The sequence below is a fragment of the Phoca vitulina genome, unplaced genomic scaffold (assembly GCF_004348235.1).
Source record: "Phoca vitulina isolate PV1807 unplaced genomic scaffold, GSC_HSeal_1.0 scaffold22, whole genome shotgun sequence".
In the NCBI taxonomy this organism is placed as follows: domain Eukaryota; kingdom Metazoa; phylum Chordata; class Mammalia; order Carnivora; family Phocidae; genus Phoca; species Phoca vitulina.
Genome location: NW_022589725.1, coordinates 11776473 through 11796823, shown reverse-complemented (window position 1 = coordinate 11796823; position 20351 = coordinate 11776473). Strand labels below are relative to the sequence as shown.

The following is a 20351-nucleotide window of genomic DNA, read 5'->3' as shown; positions in this document are numbered from 1 at the left end:
TTTCCAGCTCGGACTGGCTGTGCGCGTGCCTGGCGGCTTGGGAGTGCTACACAGCCGGGGACAGAATGGAAGGGGTCGCACCACGTGCCCACCAAGGGCAGGTCCCACACCGCTGTAGGGTCAACAGAGCAAACTGCGGTACAACAGAGTGAGAGTACCTGAGACCTGCAAGGGACTTCACCTCTGAGCGTCTGTATCTTTTTCTGCAAAATGGGGGTAGAGACCATAAAGGATGATTGTGGGGACTCACCTACTGACTGTAAAGGGCTTAGAATAGGAACTGGCTCAGAGAAAGCTCACCTAGGGGTTAAACAGGTCTGTGTGGACTGCCTCCCAACCCCCCTCGACTCCCCCTTTCAAACCGAATTCAGCCCTCTCTCTCCCCGCCATTCTGGCTCTTCATCTTCCACACAGCAGCCAAAGGGAACTTTTAAAATACAAAACAGGATGTCATTGCTATCTCAGACTCACCAGTGAGTCTGAACTTCTCTCTACTCTGGCCCTCACCTCAGGACTCCACACTGGCTTCTCTCAGGTCCTCTGTGCCCTGCTCCCTCCTGCCCCAGGGCCTTTGTCCACATTGCCCTGTCTGCTAGGTGTGTTCATATTTTCCTCCTCTGTTAACTCTATCCCACAGGTCTCAGCTCAAGCATCACCTCTTCCAGGAAGCCCTCTGATTTTCTCATTGGTCTAATAAATCTCCTCCAGACGACCCTGAGAGGCCCAGGAGGGAACATGTGTCCCCAGAACCTAAAAGAACCTGACACAGAATCATCCTGTTGTAATTATTTGTTGCAGGTTTACAAATGCCCAGAAACATCCGGAAGGAACACAGCAATCAGAGTGGCCTCTCTGGGACTCTGGGGAAAGGAGGGGAGTTCGCTTACTACTTCACTGGGTCAGTTTTTAAGATTAGGACAAAAATGGTGACAAAGCCTAGCTTTCCTGTGGCTGTGGGGCTCAAATGAAATGAAACCAAGCAGGGGCAGGGAGAGGGGAAATAGACGAGGGGCATTTTCCAAGCAACCAGGACCTCTCCCACCCCCAGGTCTGCTCCCAGTACATAGTCCCAAAACCCAGCCCAAACACCATCAAAATATTTATTAAAACCAAAGCAGGAGGGAACAGAGCGGTTAGGAAGGCAAATCAAAGTGCAGATTGGGGGGGGGGGGCAGAGCAACAAGTGGGGCAGAGGGGCCCCTGTGGTCTGGGCTAGCGGAAGCCCTTCACCCACCCCTCCTGCCCACCTTCTCAGTGAAGATCCCCCACTCACCTCTCCCATCTCACATCCATCCTGGGGGGCAGTTGGGGCCCTGCAGTGACCCCCTGGGGAGGGACCACCCCCTTGATCCACCCATGGCTGTCAGTCAGTCAGTCTGTCTCCCTCCCTCACTTTCCCAATAAATAAACCGCTCGGGCCTCAGCTCCTTCGGAGTAGGGCAAAGAACAGCTCAGGGACCCCTGCCCCGCTCAGGGGTATAGGGAGTTGGGGCATCAGTCCCACATCCCTCCTACCCTTTGCTGGTGCCCCAGGCTTGCCAAAGAGGCCTTGATAAATAAATAACGCTCCATTAAAGCTTCGATCAGAAAAACCTTTAAGACGACAGAAGTGCTCTCGCTGTCCTGCAAACAAGCAGGCCAAGGCCTCGCCACCTGGCCTGGTCAGCACACAGGATTCTGGGGGCAGGTGGCCACCCTGGGCCTCATGGGGCCCCTGGAGCAAGGAGACCAAAAGTGCAGTTAGAGCCCCCACCACGCGCACACATGGACTCATGCACACACACGTGGACACACTGGGGCGTGTTTTCAGTGCACGCACAGATGTGTTCACCTTCATTCCCCGGTACATGCACACACACATGCTCATACACCACTCACCCCGTGTACACACATGTTGGGTGTTGGGTGCATGCACATACACACCACAAACAGAATCCTTCCCTTCCTGGCTTGCTCAGCCTCCTGGCAAGTAGCCAGACTCCAGAGCTAGAAGCTTCTGGAGATAGGGGAGAGGGGTATAAATTAAACGTTTCCAATTGGGCTGGGAGGACGGCCAGGGGCAGGGGGCTCCAGGGCTGCAAAGACAGGGTGGGCATCTTAGGAGGCCCTGGTCCCCCCCAAGCCCCGTCAGAAATCCAGAGGGGTAAGGTCCCCGAAGTCACAGTCGAAGAGGTCTCTGATGCCCTCACCCTCCTCAAGGCCAAAGTGGTAGTCGAGGGCCTCCTGAGGGGGGGACAGGCTGATGAACTCCTCAGGGAGGAGGCCGGAGAAGTCCTCCCGCATATGTTCCAGGAGCGAGTCGGCCGCCACCAGCGGGGACAGGCGGTCCTCGTCCACGGGGGCCCGCAGGCCGCCCATCCGGGAAAGCAGAGGTTCTGGGGAGATGGGGGAGCATCACAGGCCGGGGACGGCCCGCAGGGAAGGCAGGGAGGGCAGGGGGGCTATTGTGCCTGCCCACCCAGCTGGGAAAGGGACCCTGACCCACCCCACCCACCTACCCTTCACCCACCTTGCTCCAGGCTGAGCAGGGACTGGCTGGGATCCGCAGCAGGGGACGAAGGGGGAGATGACGGCGGTGGCACTGTGGTGGCAGGGTGAACTGCCCGGTCCTCCTCCCCAGAAGCTGTCCCCTGGGACAGGGTCTTCCCAGGGCTGATCCCGCCTGCAGTCTCCTCAGGGCACAGGAAAACGTCAATGGGGCCTTGTTTGCTCTTAAGGGAGATCTGAAAGGTCTGGGTGGAGGCGGCAGGCAGGGTAAATGGAGGCTCAGCTGACCACCAACCCCACCCAGCCTGTCCTGGGCAGGTCTGGAGTCCTGGGTCTCACCTCTGAGGAGTCTACAGCTTGGAGCTGGGTCTCGGGAGGGGCCTTGATCACCATGACCATCTGCTCTGCAGGGTCTGCAATGCTACGAAGGTCCTGGCAGGTCACGTAGGCCAGGGTTGGTGGAGTCAAGGACCCATATGACCTTTGACCTCTGGGGTCACCCACCCAGACAGTTCATTAAGAGCCCATACCTACTTAGTTTGTTCTGTCCTCTCCATACCCCACCCCAGGGCCTGGCACATAGTTGGTGCTTGAGACTGTCTCACGCCCTTGAGCTTCAATTTCCCCATCTGTACAATGAGATCATTCTACCCAGGAAATCCCAAGGTAATGATGGCTGCCTGCAATAATTTCACGTAAATTACTTAACACAACGCCACACCTGGTGCTGAGAATTTATTCTGACCCGTGACCCTGGTGTCAGTTGGTGGTTGTCTCCAAAACTTATAAACATAATTTGGGGGGCGCCTGGGTGGCTCAGTCAGTTAAGCATCGGCCTTCAGCTCAGGTCATAATCCCCACATCGGGCTCCCTGCTCAGCAGGGGTCTGCTTTTCCCTCCCCCTGCTCTTGTGCTCTCTCACACGCATGCGCTCTCTCTCTCCCCCTCAAATCTTAAAAACAAAAACAAAAACAAAAAACCCCACATAATTGGGTATTCACTAAAAAAAAGCAAACAAAAAAACACTTATTTTAAAATAAAGTTTCTAGCGGCGCCTGGTTGGCTCAGTCAGTGGAGTGTGGGACTCTTCTCGGGGTTGTGAGTTTGAGCCTTGTGTTGGGTATAGAGATTACTTAAAAATAAAATCTTAAAAAGTTTCTATTTTTGTGAATGAAAGGCAAATAAGAACTTAGATCTCTAACTTTGAAGCTACTGCCATGTACCAAATCACTACTAAATAAATGTTTGCTACTGCTCGTACTAGAGTTTCTTGTTTTAGTCTGCGAAGTTTGGGGATTGATTACTTTCCCCTTTTACAGATGAAGCTGAGGCTCCGAGACGTCCTGTAACTTGTCCAGCCTAACACTGAGTAAGTGCTCAGCCCAGAACTGGCATCCAAAGCCAGAGCCCCTTCCTGAATCCAGGGCCTGGGGTCGCCTCCCTAGTCCCACTTGGATGGGGCCCCACCGCCAGTCCTGTCCCCCACGGCAGCGCTCCCCACAGTCCAAGGATATCGCTGGCTGTCGGAGTCCTCAGACAGCAGCCGCAGCTGTGTGGTGCAGATGTGGATCAGGTGGTCCAGCTGCCGCTCACTCTCCTGGAGCTGCCGGAGGTCCTGGGTCAGTCCTTCAAGCCGCCCACCGATCCCCACTGCCGCGTGGCTGCCTCTGTAGGAGGCAAATGGAGGGTTTGCAGCTCCTGGCCGAGGAGCCCTAACCCTCACACCCAGTCTGCTGCCGCCCGTTCTGTGAGGCCCAAACAAGCCCTCGTCCCTCTCTGGGTCTGGCTCTTCCTCGGCTGGGAAATGGCAGAGGGCGGAAGCTGGGCTCCAAGTCAGCCCAGTTGGGCTCCAAAGTCGGGCCTGAATGGCTGTGAATACCGACTCGTCCCTCACAGGGGGCAGGCTAAGTAGATGATGGCACAGGCATGCCTTGGAATACTATCCGGTTGTATAAAAGGCCGAGAATATAACAGATATACAGACATGGATGCACTTCCAAGACGTGTGGTCAAGTAGAAAGAAAAAAAATGATGCAGAATGGAATGATCCACCAAAAACTGAAAAGGAAGAGGTGTCAAAGAGAAGGGAGCAGGAAGGCCAGGGAAGGAGGTGAGAGGGGAAAACTAAAACAAGAATTAACAAGAATCAAACAGTTGTGTTAGACAATCGCACTGATGGCAACAGAGGGCAGAATAGTCATCACCTAAGGGGAGGAGGGGTGGGCAACAACTGGGAAGGAGCACAGGGATCTTTTGTGGTGCTGGACATGTTCTTCATCCTGATCTGGATGGTGGCTCCCCAGGTGAAGAAATACATGACGGTGCATTGAGCTGCAGATGTAAGATCTGTGGACTTTCCTCAGAGAAGCCACCTCCCCCTCTAAGCCTTGGTTTCCCCAGCGAGATGACGAGGATGCGGACAAGTCACAGTGGAGATCGCTATCAGCTCCTGCACGCTGGCCTGGCCCCGGGGGCCTCAGCCTCTGCCTGCCCTCCCGAGTGGCTGGTACCTACAGCCACTGGATGTGGTTCTTGGACTTCTTGGCAATGAGCTGGATGCCCTCGAGGACATTGGTGATGTCGTAGATGCGCCGTTTCTGCACCTTCAGCACCTCGGCCGCCCAGTTCAGATCAACAACGCCATCAGCTGAGCGGCTCAGCAGCTCCAGGAAGCGTTTTGTGGTCAGATTCAGCGAGGTCTCATAGCGTGACTTCTCCCCTGGGGATTTCACACCTGGGGGTCCAGGCAAGGAGGGCTCCCTCAGCACCACCCCCACACCCAGGCAGGCTAGCTTTCCCGCAGTGCAGGGCAGGAAGATGGGGGTGGGATGGGCAGATGGCTCCTTCCCCTTGGCGAAGCCAACAGGGAGGGCCTGGGCCTGCTGCCTGCCAACCACACGCCATTCCTCTTCTGGCTGGGGAACTCCCCACCCCCCAGGCCCTAGGGAAGCCATGCCAGGCAGCCACTCCAGCTGCCCCTCGGGGCCCCCAGAAACCTGGCTCAGGTCCAGGCCTGACAGACCAGAGCTTACTTTGCAAGCATGTCTGTCCGTCCACACCCCCAACTTGGGCCTGGTCAGAGGGCCTGCCCGAGCCCAAGCTCTGTGGGTACCTTTTCCTGGGTGGCGGCCTCTGCCCCGGGCTGGCCCGCTGCTCTCAGCCAGGTACTGATGGTCAGTTTCCAGGTCCAACCTCCGCTTTACCTGTGGCAGAGACAACGGGAAAATGCCCAATAACCAGGAGCGAGGCCACAGGAGACCTGGCTCAGGGCTTGGTGCTCCTGGGCCACCCCTACCCCACTTTCTCTACCAGGCCCCCTAAGTGTGTGAGGGAGGGGGAGATCCCAGGGGACATAATCCTACCACACGGGACAGATCACCCAACCGGAGGGCAAAAGACCCGAGTTCAAGTTCTAGCTCTACCACTACTTCCCTGGGCGTCTGTGGTGGTTTTAAAGTAGGTCAGCAAATTTGATACTCTTCCTTTCCAAAAAATGGGGCCTAATTCTCCTCCCCTTAAATATGGGCCAGATCTGGTAACTTGCTTCTAAGGAGCAGTGTGATGGAAGTGATGACAAGTCACTTCTTGAACTGGGTCAGAGACGCACTGGAGCTTCCTCCTTCTTTTCTATGTTGGACCACTCACCCTGGGGAGAGCCACGGCCATGTCACACAGGCCCAAGTGGCAAGGCACTGAGGCCTCCTCTAGTAGCAACATGAGTCTTAGAAACAAGTCCTCCAACCTTGGTCATGCCTTCTGATGACTGCAGCCTGGCCCAACATTTTGGCTACAACCTCAGATCCTGAGCCAGAAGCACTAGGCTAAGTCTCCTCTGATTTCCTGCCCCACAAGTCTGTATGAATAATAAATGTTTGTTATTGGGGTTTTATTTTAATTAAGTTTTTAATTTCAATTCTAGTATCATTAACATACAGTTGTTGTATTAGTTAAGTGCTTGTTGTTTTAAGCCATTAGGATACAGGTCCCTTGGGCGAGTCACCTCCTCTCTGGTTCTGTCTATGAACATGGTGGCAGTTAGCGCTCACCATGTGCTTTGCACATGTTAATTCATTCTGTCCTATGGACCAGCAGCACAATAATGGCTCTGTTTTGGGGCACCTGGGTGGCTCAGTCAGTTGGGCGTCTGCCTTCAGCTCAGGTCATGATCCCACCCTGTATCGGGCTCCCTGCTCAGCAGGGAGTCTGCTTCTCCCTCTCCCACTCCCCCTGCTTGTGCTCTCTGGCGCTCTGTCAAATAAATAAATAAAATCTTTAAAAATAATAATAATGATGGCTCCATTTTACAGATAAAGTAACTGAAGCCCAGAGAGGCCGAAGGTCCGACGGCCAGGAAGCGGCTGAGCCAGGATTCCCGTCACACACACTGGAGGATGGAGACTGCCCCAGAAGTCTCACGGGCATCTCAGGCCCGTCCTGACCCACACCAGCCATACCTGCCCCTCTCTCACCCACAGGGTTTCCTGAGCTAGAACCTCATTCGGCAGCCATGCCCTCATCACACCTGGTTGCCAAGAAATCCCATCACCACAGCCACTGTCTCCTCCCATCTGGACCACTCAGCCATCTCCCCACCTCCATCTGTCCCTCTCCAGCCTAGTACCCTCTCGGCCACTTCTCCACATGAACTTCCGCTCAGACGGGTTTTCTCACAGACCTCTGCCTCCAAGCCTTAGCCCACGGGGGTTCCCTCCCAGCAGTGCCCTCCCTGCCTCCCTCCACTTCGCACGGACTCTTCCCACCTCTGTGGGCAGGCACCTTAGTTACTTAGGTCTTTCTGATCCTGCAAAAGACCGGGCCGCTTCTCCCGCCAAAGCGCCTCAAACCCGACCTTTCCCCACATTATCTCTTGCTACAAATTTCCGGAGAGGTGTTGGCCTCACCCAGAAGGCAGTGCCCCCTCAGAGGCAGGCGCTGGGCCTGAATCGTCACTGTCCGCCGGGGCGCCTGGTGTTAACTAACGTGCGTCGCCAGGCCCAGACCCCCCCTCTCACGGCGCCTTGGGGGATGCCCTCGGGGGTCCCGGGGAGAGAAGCGCTCGCACATGCCCAGTGCCTCTGGTGTACCGAGCACTGCTAAAGAATGGCTTTACCTGCATCCAGTCATCAAACCCTCTGCCCAGGCCTTGCAACAGATGCCGTGGTGACCTCCCCTTCCCAAGGGGCCTGCAGCTCAGAAAGGTCGGTGAGAGGCAGGGCCAGGATGTGAGCCCTAACAAGCTGGCACAGAGCCCACGTTCCTATGGACCACGTGCCCAGCCTCCCGGCAGCCTCGTCCAGAAGCCAGCCCCCCAAAAGCCAGCCTTGTCCCTTGGGCCTGAACCTAGCATGCTCCTGCCAACGGCACCCCTCATCTCCTCCCCGTTCCTCAGGCTCCTACCCACCCCTGAAGACAGGTCAATGCCACACCGCAAAGCAAGGGCTCAAGCAGAGGTCCATTTCTGCCACTGCTCTCTAGAGATCTTGGCACAGGAGCCTAAAAAGGCAGAGGTGAAAACACACAGAACACTGGTGAAAAAATCTGGGCCACTCCAACAACCACCTGTGGAAGGGGAGCCACAGAAAGTGTGGCTCCCCCAGCCCCGGAGTACCACGTAGCTGTCGAGGACGAAGGCAGGGTGACACAATCCTCTCAGAGACATAATGACAAGAAAAATGTCACTAGAGGGCAATGCATTTATGTGATCCCTTTTTGGATTAAAAAAACCTCATGAAACATTTTTCTGTGGTTTAGTTTCTAGTATTTTAGAATCTCTTCTAGGAGTAACCTCTGTATGGTGTGTGAGTGGGGGACAACCACGGGGGACTGTTACGGTATCTATAAAGTATGGATGGCCCACTGTTTAAACATAGAAATAAAGGAAAAACTACAATTTCTAAAACTTAAGAAAAAGAAAGCTGTCACAACCACCTTTAAAAAAAAACAAGCTTAGGAAAAGAAAACAGAAGGAAAAATGGATGGGGTTGGCATCCTTCAACTTTTTAGTCTCTCAACTCTTTTTCTATAGCAAATGTCTATCATATTTAACCTGTTTTTTAAACAGCCATGACAACAGGATAGAAGTGGACAGGAAGGGCCAGGAGAAATGGCTGAATTGTACAGGGCCTTATATATGCAAGAGGTGCTCAATGAATTCTCACTGATGCAGAAGCTGAACCTGCAGCTTGTTTCAAAGACTGCCCCAAACCAGTGCCAGTGCAGAAGGTCAGAGGAGGCCACAGCTCAGGGGTACAAGAGTGGGGAGTGCTGGAGGGCCAAACCTGGGCCCATGTTTCTGGACTTCAGCTCCAGGATGGTGCCAGGCCTCACCCCCACCCACTGGCAGAAAATGGCTCCCAGTGCTTCAATGCTGTGAGGGCAGAGGCTCCTTGCTTGCCCGTGTCTAGTACCTCTTGGGTGTTCACTAACTCAGTAACAGTTGAATGAATGGAATGCTCAGGCCCACAAAGGCTGCCCCTGACACCGCTGGGGGTGAGGTGGCGCACATTTCCTCAGCCCAGTCTCTGGCAGTCTGACCGAGCTTGGAGCTCAGCCTCTACTGCCCTGGGGGTCTGCTAAGTACTGTCAGTCAGCTAAACGCAGTTTTCAGGTCCAGGCCCCAGGCTGGCACCTGCAGAGAAAAGCCACTGGGATATAGGTGACCCGCCCCTTGGTACAATCCTACTCCCCTGACCCATCAGAAGGGTCCCTGAACTTCCTTCAACCTCTATTAGCATCCCCAGGAGGCAAAGCATCCCAGTGGCTAATTGGTTAACCGCTCAGGAAGTCTGGACTGGTCCCACCATTTCACTAGCTGAATGACCTACCATCTCTAGGTCTCCACTTCCCTATCTGTAAAACGGGATGGTTGTTGAGTTAACTGGGTGAAGTGCTTGGCACACAGCCTGACACACAAAACAGTCTCAAAACAATGGTGGCTCCCATTGTTATTATTATTAGCATCTTGGTGATTCCAGAAGGAAGGCAGCACTGGGCGAGGGGCCAAGGGAGTTAGGGGAGATTTGCCGGGATGCCTCAGGGACCAGCTGCCACCCAGGCCCCTATAAGCAGTTGGACAGCTTCCACCTCCTTGCCCTGGCTCTGCCTCACCCCTCCCACTTGCTCCAAGCCCCCTGCTGAGACCCCATCCTGCCAGGCTGGCCTGGCCCCCCTGCCAGCCTTCCACATCCCACCTTCACCCACAGGCTCTGCCAGTCAAACTGGTCTCCACAACCAGTCCTGCAGCCCACAGGTCCAAGCTTCAGGCCTCTACGCCCTTCTCCCCTGTAATTCAGCAACCTCTTCTGGGCACCCCCAGTCCAAATTGGTCTTGAGCCTCTTGCTGCTCAGGGAACACTTTATCAAGCCATCTCCCTGGGATGTTTACTCTCTCCTGGCACTGGGGGCCTCTACTCCAGCTCCCAGAGGCCCAGCCCACCCAGGACTTCCCTGGGGGCCTAGGGGTCTGCCTGCCTGATTAATGAGGCTCCATGGCAACCAGGGCCTGTGAGGGTGGAGGGTGGCAGATGGAAGGACAGGCAGAGGGAGGGGATCAGCAGCTGGCCCAGCCACCCCGCCCCTGCAGAGAAGGCCTCCCAGCCAGGAGGCCTGTCCCCAGAGGCCCAGGCCTGCACCTGGCAGTGGAGCATCTAGGCAGGAAGGAGGGTCTCCTCAATGACTCTTCAATAGTCTGGCCCCAGGACACCCCCCTTCACCTCCCCAAGGAGCCATTACCACTACCCTGCCACGAGTTCTGGTCTGGAGCCAGCAGACCTCAATTCAAATCCCAGCCTCACCACTTGCAGCCGTATGACCGGGGGCAAGTCACTTCCCCTCTCTGGGCCTCAGTTCAGATGGGCACAGTGACAACACTGAGTTCACAGCATGGTTGTGTTTTAGTTGGCTCGAAGTCGGCCAGAGAACTGGCATGCAGGCAACGCCAACTGAATACACGTGGGCCATTATTACCGGAGTCTGACCCTCGAGCGGCTCCGGGAAGCTGAGGCCCAGGGTAGAGGAGCAAACAGGGACTGGCCCGAGGTCACCCCGCACCCCGGGGCGGGGCCCGGAGGCCCAACCCAGGCTCGGCCCCGCCCAGCCCGGGAGCCTCGGCCCACCCCCTCCCCCGCTGCCTCCGGGCCAAAAACCGCGCCCCGCCCGGGTTTGCACGGGGGTCCAGACGCGCACTCGGCCCAGTGTCCCTGGTGTCCGTACCGGCGGGCGGCCCAGCGCAGGGCGCGGCGCGCTGGGTGTGGGCCGGGGCGCCTGCGGCGTGGCGAAGAGCAGCAGGTCGGGGTCGCGGGGGCCGGCGGCGGGCGCGGCGGGGGCCGGCGGGGCGCTGGCGTCCTGCGCCGTGGAGATGATGACGATCTGCGAGGAGTCGAGCAGCCGCAGCGCGCCGGCCCCGAGCAGCGCCTCCAGCGCCGGCGCGCATGGGCCGCCTGCGGGGGCCACGGCCATGGCGCTCACGGCCCGCGCGGCCCGGGTGGCAGGCAGCGGCGGCGGCGCGGGCCCATGGCGGCAGGCCGCGGCGAGGGCTCGATCCCGCTCCGCCCCCCGGCCGCCGCTGCCTGCAAAGTCCCGGCCACTTTTACGCGCCAAATCCTTTTTGCCGCGAAAGAGCCACGAGCCGCCGAGCGCTCTCACCATTGGCTGTCCGTACTGTGACGTGGGCGACGGCGACGGGGTCCATTGGCTGCAGCGCGCCGGACCGGCGGCGGTGGGCGGGACGGGGCGTCGGCGCGAGGAGGCGCGGCCAATCGCGCGACCGGGCGCGCGCAGGCTTTGTCGGGGCGGTGCCAGGAGCTTTCGCACTCCCCGCCCCCAGTCGGGACTGTCCCCACCCGAGGCGTGGTGGCCCCGCTCCCATCCCATGCACCGCATCCTGCTGATCCCTATATGGAGACCTTTAGGACAGAGGGTCCGTTCTGCACTCCACACCATACACAGACCTCACGTGACCCCTAGACTCCGCCACCTGTAGCCCCCCAACAACCTCAGTTCGGATCACTAGAAACTGCCCTTCCTCTTTACTAGGTTCAGCCCCACATCCAAAGCCCCAGCCGCCGCTCCCATCCTCAACTTGCCCCACCTATACCATTTACTTTCAAATCCTGCACCTGCCTTGTCCCTCTCACCCTGAGCCTGAGCAGAAGGGGGCTGCTAGAAAATGGGGAGGGACATCTAGCCCAATGCAGCTTGGGGCTTTCCTGTAAGCCCCCTTTTAGCCGGAATCTCTTCAATAGCCAATGCACAGCTTCTGCTTGAACTCATTCATTCACCCACTTATTCAGCAGACGTTTTGACAGCCTGCTCTGTGCCCCATTCTTAGTTCAGACCTTGAAGAGCTCAGTCTAGTGAAAAGAGAAGGAGAGGAACAGAGGTAACAAATGTTTGGAATATGATGAGGAATTTCCACCATTAACTCCATGTTAGAACTCGCAAAGGGAGGAGGTGAGGGTGCTGAGCATGAAAATGCATTTAATCCGGAGGCCCTGGGACATCTCCATCAGCCATTTCCCATTGCTCAGGTCAGCTGATTTGACCAATATTGTCCTCTCCTCTGTGCCAGGCCTTGTGCCAGCTCTGAGGGCAGAGATGTGAGACTTAATCATTTCTATGAACTTGCCTGCCATCTGGTGGGGATGACCCACAGGAAAAAAAAAAAAAGGGAGCTAATACACAAACAAGGATCAAATCCCTAGGCCCAGAATAAACATGACTTCCTCCAGAGAGCCCTCCAGAGTCGTAATTACTCACTTCCTCCATTGCCCAATGCTGCCTCTGTTCCAACACTGACCACACATTCAGTTTCTCCATCTGCCTCTCCTACCAGACTGGGAGCTCCAACAGGGCCTCCTCCCAACACTGGTCTGGTCCAGAAAAGGTGCTGAGAAAGGTTAGGACAGGAACAGGCTGGTGGCCTGAGGCTACACAGAATACAGCAAGGAGGCCCTGGCTCTCCAAAAGGAGTACTCAGCCCCTGGTTTCAGAATCACCTGGGCACTTGTTAACTTTGGGCCCACCCCAGCCTTGCCAATCTAGAATCTCTAAGCGCTCAGGAATCTGTATTTTCACCAAAAATCCCCTACCCACTCCACCCCATCCCATAATGCCAGGTGATTTTTATGCAGGTTCACATTTGAGAACAAATAGTATACTGGTATAACCAAAATGTGTGGTGCAGCCTTGAATTATAGCCCCTTGAGGACAATTCTCAGCTCCAGTTTCCTCATCTGTAAAGTGGGCACATTTCCCTGGCCTCTTCCTAGGTCGCCATCAGGATAAAAAACATAAGGGATCTGCTGTAAGTGTTCTATAAACTATGAGGTGGTTTAGGAAAGCAGCAGGAGTTTCCAAAGCAGTTTTTGAAATTACTCATTGTAGGGGGCGCCTGGGTGGCTCAGTTGGTTAAGCATCTGACTCTTGGTTTCGGTTCAGGTCATGATCTCAGGGTAGTGAGATCCAGCCCTGTGTAGGGCTCTGCGCTGGGCGTGGAGCCTGCTTAGAATTCTCTCTCTCCCTCTCCCTCTGCCCCTCCCCATCCTGTGTGCGGGTGTGTGCGCGCTTTCTCGGAAGGAAGGAAGGAAGGAAGGAAGGAAGAAAGAAAGAAAGGAAGAAAGAAAGAAATTGCTTGTTGTAAATCCTAGACTCAGCCCTAGAAGGGACCATAGAGACCGTGTAAGCCTCTTGCTGTAGAGATGGGAAAATTGAGGCCCATTCAGAAGTAGGGACTGTGAGGTCAGCCAGTGATAGAATCTGGCCTACACTGGATTCCCAGCCACGGGATCAGCCTGTCCCCCTTCTCCCCTGATAGAGAAGCCACCATTATTAGAATGGTAGGTCTCATTTGAAATAACCAAGCCAGACTCTGACAGAGAGTAAGAGAAGCCAGCAACATTCCCATTCCAGATGGAGTTTCTTTTCTCCGTATCTTCCCAAAGAGTCTCAATAACAGTAACATTTGTTTTGTAAAGTACTCTCATACCCAACAGTCATTCGACAAACAGTTATTGAGCACCTGTCTTCTGCCAAGCACTGCACTGGTAGCTGGAGAAGGAAGACAGATATTGCTATTATTGCCCCATTTCATGATGAGGAAGCTGAGGCCCAAAGGGCATGAGCTTACCTAGCAGATGAAAATGCTTGATGGAGGTCAAAGCTAGGGGTTTACCAAAGCCCTGACCTCCCCAAAGTATTCAAGTACCCAACCTCCCAGGTAGAAGCAGGTGCCCTTCTCCCCACAATCCCTCCTGTCCTGCTGCAGCAGAAAGGAGTGAAGACCAGAATTCCCAGTGTGAAATCAAGAAAGAGATAAGGGCCTTCTGTATCTATTAATACCCACTTGAAAGCAGCAAAGGTTTGAAAGATGGGGCCCCTTGGCCTCAAGCCTGGGAGATACTGATAAGGCTGTTCTCTACATCAACAGTTCTCTTCAGGCTGGTAGGTTTCCAAAAGCTCCACAGTTACTGGGCAGCCACTTCCAATGATGATCTCCTTTGAACCAACAATCCCTTAAGTGAAGCTTGTTTATCCACATGGTGCAGGAAGAAGGAGGCTCAGAGAGGGGCACTCCCAGCTTAAGGTCAGAGAGCAGAAATGAGATGGGAACTTGGCCTGTTCCACTGCCAAACCCTAGTGCCTGCCCTTCATACCTCATCACTTCCTGTAAATACCCCAAGAGCCAGGCTCAGGGCTGTCAAGACTATAATGTGTGGTTTCCAAAAGATATTATGATAGATAGTGGTTTAATTAGGAGGTGCTCACCCCCATGACCACCTCCACCAACATCTAAATCTAGAGGAGTCCAAAGGGGTGGAAGCTCCTGGACCCAACATCATCCTCAATGTGGAGATATCTTTCCCTTGAGTTTTTCCAGGAGGCAGGATTGTGGAGAAGTGATAGGAAGAGCTTCTGGGGCGCCTGGGTGGCTCAGTTGTTAAGCGTCTGCCTTTGGCTCAGGTCATGATCCTAGGGTCCTGGGATCGAGCCCCGCATCAGGCTCCCTGCTCTGCAGGAAGCCTGCTTCTCCGTCTCCCACTCCCCTTGCTTGTGTTCCCTCTCTCACTGTGTCTCTGTCTGTCAAATAAATAAATAAAATCTTAAAAAAAAAAAAAAGGAAGAGCTTCTGAATCAGGCGGATATAAATGGGAACCGTGGTCTGTGTGATCTTGGACAAGTCAATTCATTTCTTGAACCTCATTCAATCCACAGATATTTATTGAGCAATTGTGTCAGACATTGTGCTAGGTGCTGGGGAGACAGCTGGACACAAAACAAACCTCATTTCTGATACCTGGAGCTCATAGTCCAGGGGGAGAGGCAGAATTATTTACATGAACCTGCACCACATGCTCATTAAGAAGTTTGACAAACAACACAAATAATTCAAGCCTATTTATTCCACATATACCACCTCACCAAAGCATACATTCTTAACGTTTAAAAAAAATTTTTTTTTTCAAAAATAAATCTCCAAACAAGAACATCCCATCGTCATAAGGACTGTATCATTGGGAGAAATGATTCTGTGGTGACTTAATTTTATTAAGGGGGAACAGAGACATCCATTGTTGAGTTCTGGCAGAGGGAGGCGGGGAGTTTTATGTCTGCAACATCCCATTGGTCTCGAATGATCCCTCAATTGCTACACTGAACTCTCTGACGCTTTGCTGTCCCTGGAGATGTTCTGTCACAGTACCAGTTCTGGCTGTGTCTGAACACAGGGTTCTTACCCATCTGAGAGGCCATCAAACATAAGGAGCAAGGCTTAGGAGTCAGGCAGACCCCAACTATGTGGCTTGGCTAGATGACCTCAAGTAGGTGATTCACGCTCTTGAAGAGCTTGGCTTGCCCCAGCTGTAAACAAGGGGCAAGGGCTCTCTTATAGGATGTGTGTCAGGGTTAAATGAGAAAACAAGCAGATTTTGCAAACTGTCCCCCAGGTATGATTCCATTTGCCCATGGAGTATTTTGTTTTTCTGAATTGTGAATTAGTTTAAAATTTTCTTAAACTGGGAAATGCTATATAAAAATTCAAATATCTGGCTTTCCTTTAAAACAGTAATATCTGGCAATACTAGGCAGGCCATCACGGTGCTGAGCGGTTGCTGTCCCCCGCTGAGCCAGAGCCTTGACCCTCTAGGCCACCGTAGTCCCTGCCTGGCCCGCCTCACTCAGTGGCCTTACTTGCCCTGCCATTCAGGGATCTGAGTTTGCAATCCCCAACGCCTGTGCCTGGCACAGAGTAAGCCCCCAATAAATGTTAACTACTGCTAGCGATATTCTTACTGCTGAGGAACTAACCAGCACCTGCACAGCTCCTCTGCTTTGCAGGTAACTAAAGAGAAGACATGGGCAAGGAAGAGTAGAGAAAGTGGGCATTCGTGGTGAAACAGGAGACATGGGGCTTGGTGCCAGCCAACAGCTGCCCGGCTGTGTGGCCTTGGCTAAGTCCTTGGCCATTAATCGGTCCATATGTTCAGTAGTGTGTGGGCCAGAGGGTCCAGGGTATGGCCTAAGTGGATAGGTCTCAGGTTGATAAGCCATCCTCCCTTCCCCCAAACCCCGTTACCCACTGAACTCATGGTCTGGGGGCCTCTCCTTTCTCCAAGGCTCACCCAGTGCCACTTCCATTCTCTGCATCACCCCCAACCTCTGAGAACTGTTTCTGCTTTTCCAGGGAGAGGAGGAAAACCAGACAGAGTAGCCGTGCTTGCCCGGAACAGGGCCGCAGAGCCAGCAAGGCACCCTTAGAGCAGAGGGGCTCTACATTGTCATCTGTAAAAGGAGAATGGTAAAAAATAGTGTTTACCGGATAGGGTTGCTGGGACATTAAAGTGCTTAGGACAGTAGCAGGCACATAGAGAGTGCTCAGTAAATGTCAGCTGCTGTTAGGAATCAAAGAGGAATCACTGAAGCAGCCTGCTTACATCTCCTCTTGAGGCGGCAAGGGGGCAAAGGAAACTGTTCGAGAGAGGCTGCAGAATAGAATTTTCATGAAGCAATCCCTGCACTCCCGCCCCCACCCCAGTAGGCACAGGTAGGCACAAAGACAAGGAGAAAAATATGTTGAGAGGGCAATGAAGTATAATAGATGAGGTGATCCCATATTCCATAGATTCTAAGACTCCCCCCCATATTTTAATATCTCTGAAGTTGAGGTGCATCATACAATCAACGGCATGTCCTAAATCGTAGTTGGTAGCTCTTTTCTCTCTTAGAGGCTCCAAATAATGTCGTAGCTCATCTTTGATGGCACCTTAGAAGTAATGAGATCTAGTGTACAAAACGCGCTGGGCACGGTCCTGCCATGTCACAAGCCCTCAGACTATTCTCATGATCTTCAGCATCACCAGCACATTCGAGGTTGGCCATGGCAGAGCAAGCAGCTTTTCTTCCTTTTTCTCGCTGACACCTGCTGACCTGCATTTGGTCCCCGGGGTTGACAGGCACATGGCAAATGCAGTTAAGGGAGGGGAGGGAGGGAGGCCTCAGGATAGGAAGGGAATGGCTTTTTATAATACATTAAGATATTCAGAGAGGAGGAGCCAGGGACTTTTTTTTTTTAACAACAAAAAAAATCCCTGCTGGAAGCCAGAGTTATATATATGCCAAACAGGCCAGGAAACCCAGCAGGCCTCCTGGAGCTGGCAATGAACCGAATCAGGGGCATTGTGTCTAGGCCACTGGCTGGCTGAGGGGGCATTGTTAGGGCCTGGCCCTGTCTGGGAAGAGGGGGCTGGAGGGGTCAGGGGGAGTGTGTTCCCATGACTCCCTGGGGAGTAACAACAATTGGGACCAGCTGGGAAGCCCGCATGCCAGGGGCCCCAGGGCTGTAGGGGGCTGAAGAGACAGGGCGGGGGGGGGGGGGGGGGGAGGGAGCAAGGTCAGGGCTTCCTTTCTCAGGTGGGGGGGCAAGGCCTAAGGAGGGGGAACATGGGGGTCATTCACTACACCCCTCTTCCTCACTCCCCACAGCCCCGGGCCACAGAGTCTCTCCACATTACACCCCATATGTGCCCACTTCTCTCCACCTCACAGGCCCACCCTGATCCAGACCGTCACGGTCTCTCACCCAGACCCCTGCGTGGCTTCCTCACTGGATCCTTACTCCAGCCCGGCTGCCTACACTCTTCTCCACTTGTAGCGAGAAGAATCTTTCCAAAATGTAAATCACATCACATCACTCCCCTGCTTAAACCTGCCAAAGGCTGCCCACAACACTTCGAAGAAAACCCAAACCACTTAGTGTGGCCCCCAAGGCCCGCCTGATAGGCCCATCCAGCTTCTCAGCCTCCATCTCCAGCGCTCCAGCGCTCGGGCGCACCCCCACCCTGCACTCTGTCCCAGCCACACGGGCCTCCTGCCAGGCCCGGGAATGCTTTCCGCTGGTTCCCTCTTCTGTGCCCTTTGCAGATCCTGTGCCGAGAACACCCTTCCTCTGTATCTTTGCATGGCTCTCTCCTCATCATGGGTCTCAGACAGGCCTTCCCTGGAAAATAGACCCCTCTTGTTCTCCCCTTCCAAGTCATTCTATTACACTGCCCTGTACTGCTGACTTCTAGCACCCACGGCTCTCCAAAACGATCGTATTTGTGTATTCACGTGTCAGCCTTCCCTCCCTAGACTATAAGCCTCCCGTGGGCAGGAGCTGGCCCTTTCATTACCGAGTCCAATATCACCGGGTACTTGGTACTTAGTAAGGACTCAACCAACATCAGCCCGTATTTTTCTTATTCCTGTGCTCAGGGCTTGGTAAACAATGACACCTGCCATATGGTCAGGCTGGGAAGGTCACTCTCAAGCAAAAGTTCTGAATCTGATCCATGAACCCAAGTTCCAGGAACTTGGACAGAAACAAAATTCCATCTGTATATTCACCAGCCTCTGACTGCAGGGCAACATCTTGCATTTCAGGCAGGCCACAGACCGGAGGCCTATTAGCAGCACCGGGCCTTCACTGGCAACAGAAACCACAGCTACTTCCATGCCCTGTCACAGCTGCTGCAGGGTCGTGAGGTATTGTTTATGCCTAAGGCACCTGTGAAATCATGACACTTCTAGATCAGCCACTGTTTATTTAGTGTGTTTAAAAAAAAAGGCATATATTACTAAATTACAAATTTAAAAATATTTTGATAATTATCTCAAGTCAATATAATTCTTATCTTTTGTAATCCTATGTATTTTATTTATTTATTTAGAGAGAGAGATCACGCACACATGAGCAGTGGGGGAGGGGGAGGGGCAGGAGGAGAGAGAGAATCTTTAGCAGGTTCCACGCCCAAGACGCAGGGGCTTGATCTCATGACCTTGAGACCTGCGCTGAGATTAAGAGTCAGAGGCTTGACCAACTGAGCCACCCAGGCGCCCCCTACGTATTTTATTTAATGAGGTGTTTGGTTTTTTTTTTAAGATTTTATTTATTTGACAAGAGACATTGCGAGAGAGGGAACACAAGCAGGGGGAGTGGGAGAGGGAGAAGCAAGCTTCCCGCCGAGCAGGGAGCCCGATGCGGGGCTCGATCCCAGGACCCCGGGACCCCGGGATCATGACCTGAGCCGAAGGCAGACGCCTAACCGACTGAACCACCCAGACGCCCCATTTAATGAGTTTTAAAAACAGCATTCTGAGACGGGTTCACAGGCTTCACCAGATGCCAAAGGGGTTCAGGACACAGACTAAAAAGACCCCCAAAAAGGAGTCTTAAAAGAGCTGATGTGGTCGGGCCCTGGTCCTTCTCTCAGCGGACATCTAGCCCATGAGGAGAGTCTGAAGAAGCCTGGAAAAGCAATGGGAATGAGGCTTCCCACAGAGACCCCATGACCTACGTTTCCATTTTGCCTCGTTTCCTGTCTTGTTTGTGAAATCGTGACATCAACAGAGTTCCGGGCGCAGAGACCCGGCGGGAGCCCTCCATTAGGAAGCCCTCTCTAAAAGCCGTCCTCAGAGGAGAGCCCAGCTTCCCCTCTGTCCTCTAGCTGCCCAGGCGGCCTGCAGCTCACAAGAGCGAGTCGTGCAGGAGACCCTCTGGTTAAAATGAAACCCCTCTCACCCAAAATACTCTTTAGGGCTGAAGTAAGACAAACTCTCTCCCTATCCATCTGGAATATGACAAGGGGAGGGGGAAAAAAATGTTTCTTTTTATAAATACCCCCTAATTCGTTAAAGAAAGCAAGCCACCTGAAGTCCCAGATTGCGGCAACACGGGTTCGCTCTGGGAGGTGGAGCCCCGCACAGTGTTCTGGTTTAGGAGGGCGTCAGGTTCAAAGCCTGATTCTCGAAGCAAGCGGACAATGGAGAAAGCAATGCCATCCCCAGCATTCTTTCTGGGGCTTGCGATGTGAAAGGCGGGAGCAGGGAGCGTCGGGAGGGTTTCTTGGCGTCTCCGCCTGTGAATCATTGCTCTCACATGGGCTCACTGAATGATCTCTAATTTGGGAGCAGAGCAGCAGAAGGGCCCCAAATTAACCTCAGTTTTGTCCTCTCCATTTCACTCGGAGCTCCGTGGGCCTGAACGTCTGGTGTCATCGACCGTAAGGCTCTGGATGTCTAGGGCGGTTCATCTCAGACACTGATCACAGTAAGAACCTGCCTGAGATATTTGGCGAGTCAGGGAGTGGAGTTGGGGTGGGAACCAGCTAAAAGAAAGGACTCCCTTTCATATTAGATTCTGGATCAAAGAAAAACTAAACATGCAGAGGGCGAGGAAGAAATGCCAAAGACTTGTGGAGATGACAATGTGATGCGAAAGTTTCTCAGAAGACAGGAGCGTCTGGCCGGCTCAGTCGGTAGAGCGTGCGACTCTTGATCTGGGGGTTATGAGGTTGAGCCCCACATGGAGTATAGAGATTACTTAAAAATAA

At 53.8% G+C, this 20351-nt stretch overlaps 1 protein-coding gene across 1 annotated transcript; it reads right to left on the bottom strand.

The window, feature by feature from the left end:
* Positions 1-769: 769 nt before the first annotated feature.
* On the bottom strand, positions 770-11358 carry E2F1 (E2F transcription factor 1). The gene is given in 9 exon segments (XM_032419936.1): positions 770-2375; positions 2510-2732; positions 2827-2941; positions 4002-4154; positions 5002-5221; positions 5600-5690; positions 10699-11040; positions 11042-11071; positions 11131-11358. Coding segments are annotated over 9 exon segments (1650 nt in total). The 3' UTR covers positions 770-2127.
* Between the last annotated feature and the right edge of the window lie 8993 nt (positions 11359-20351).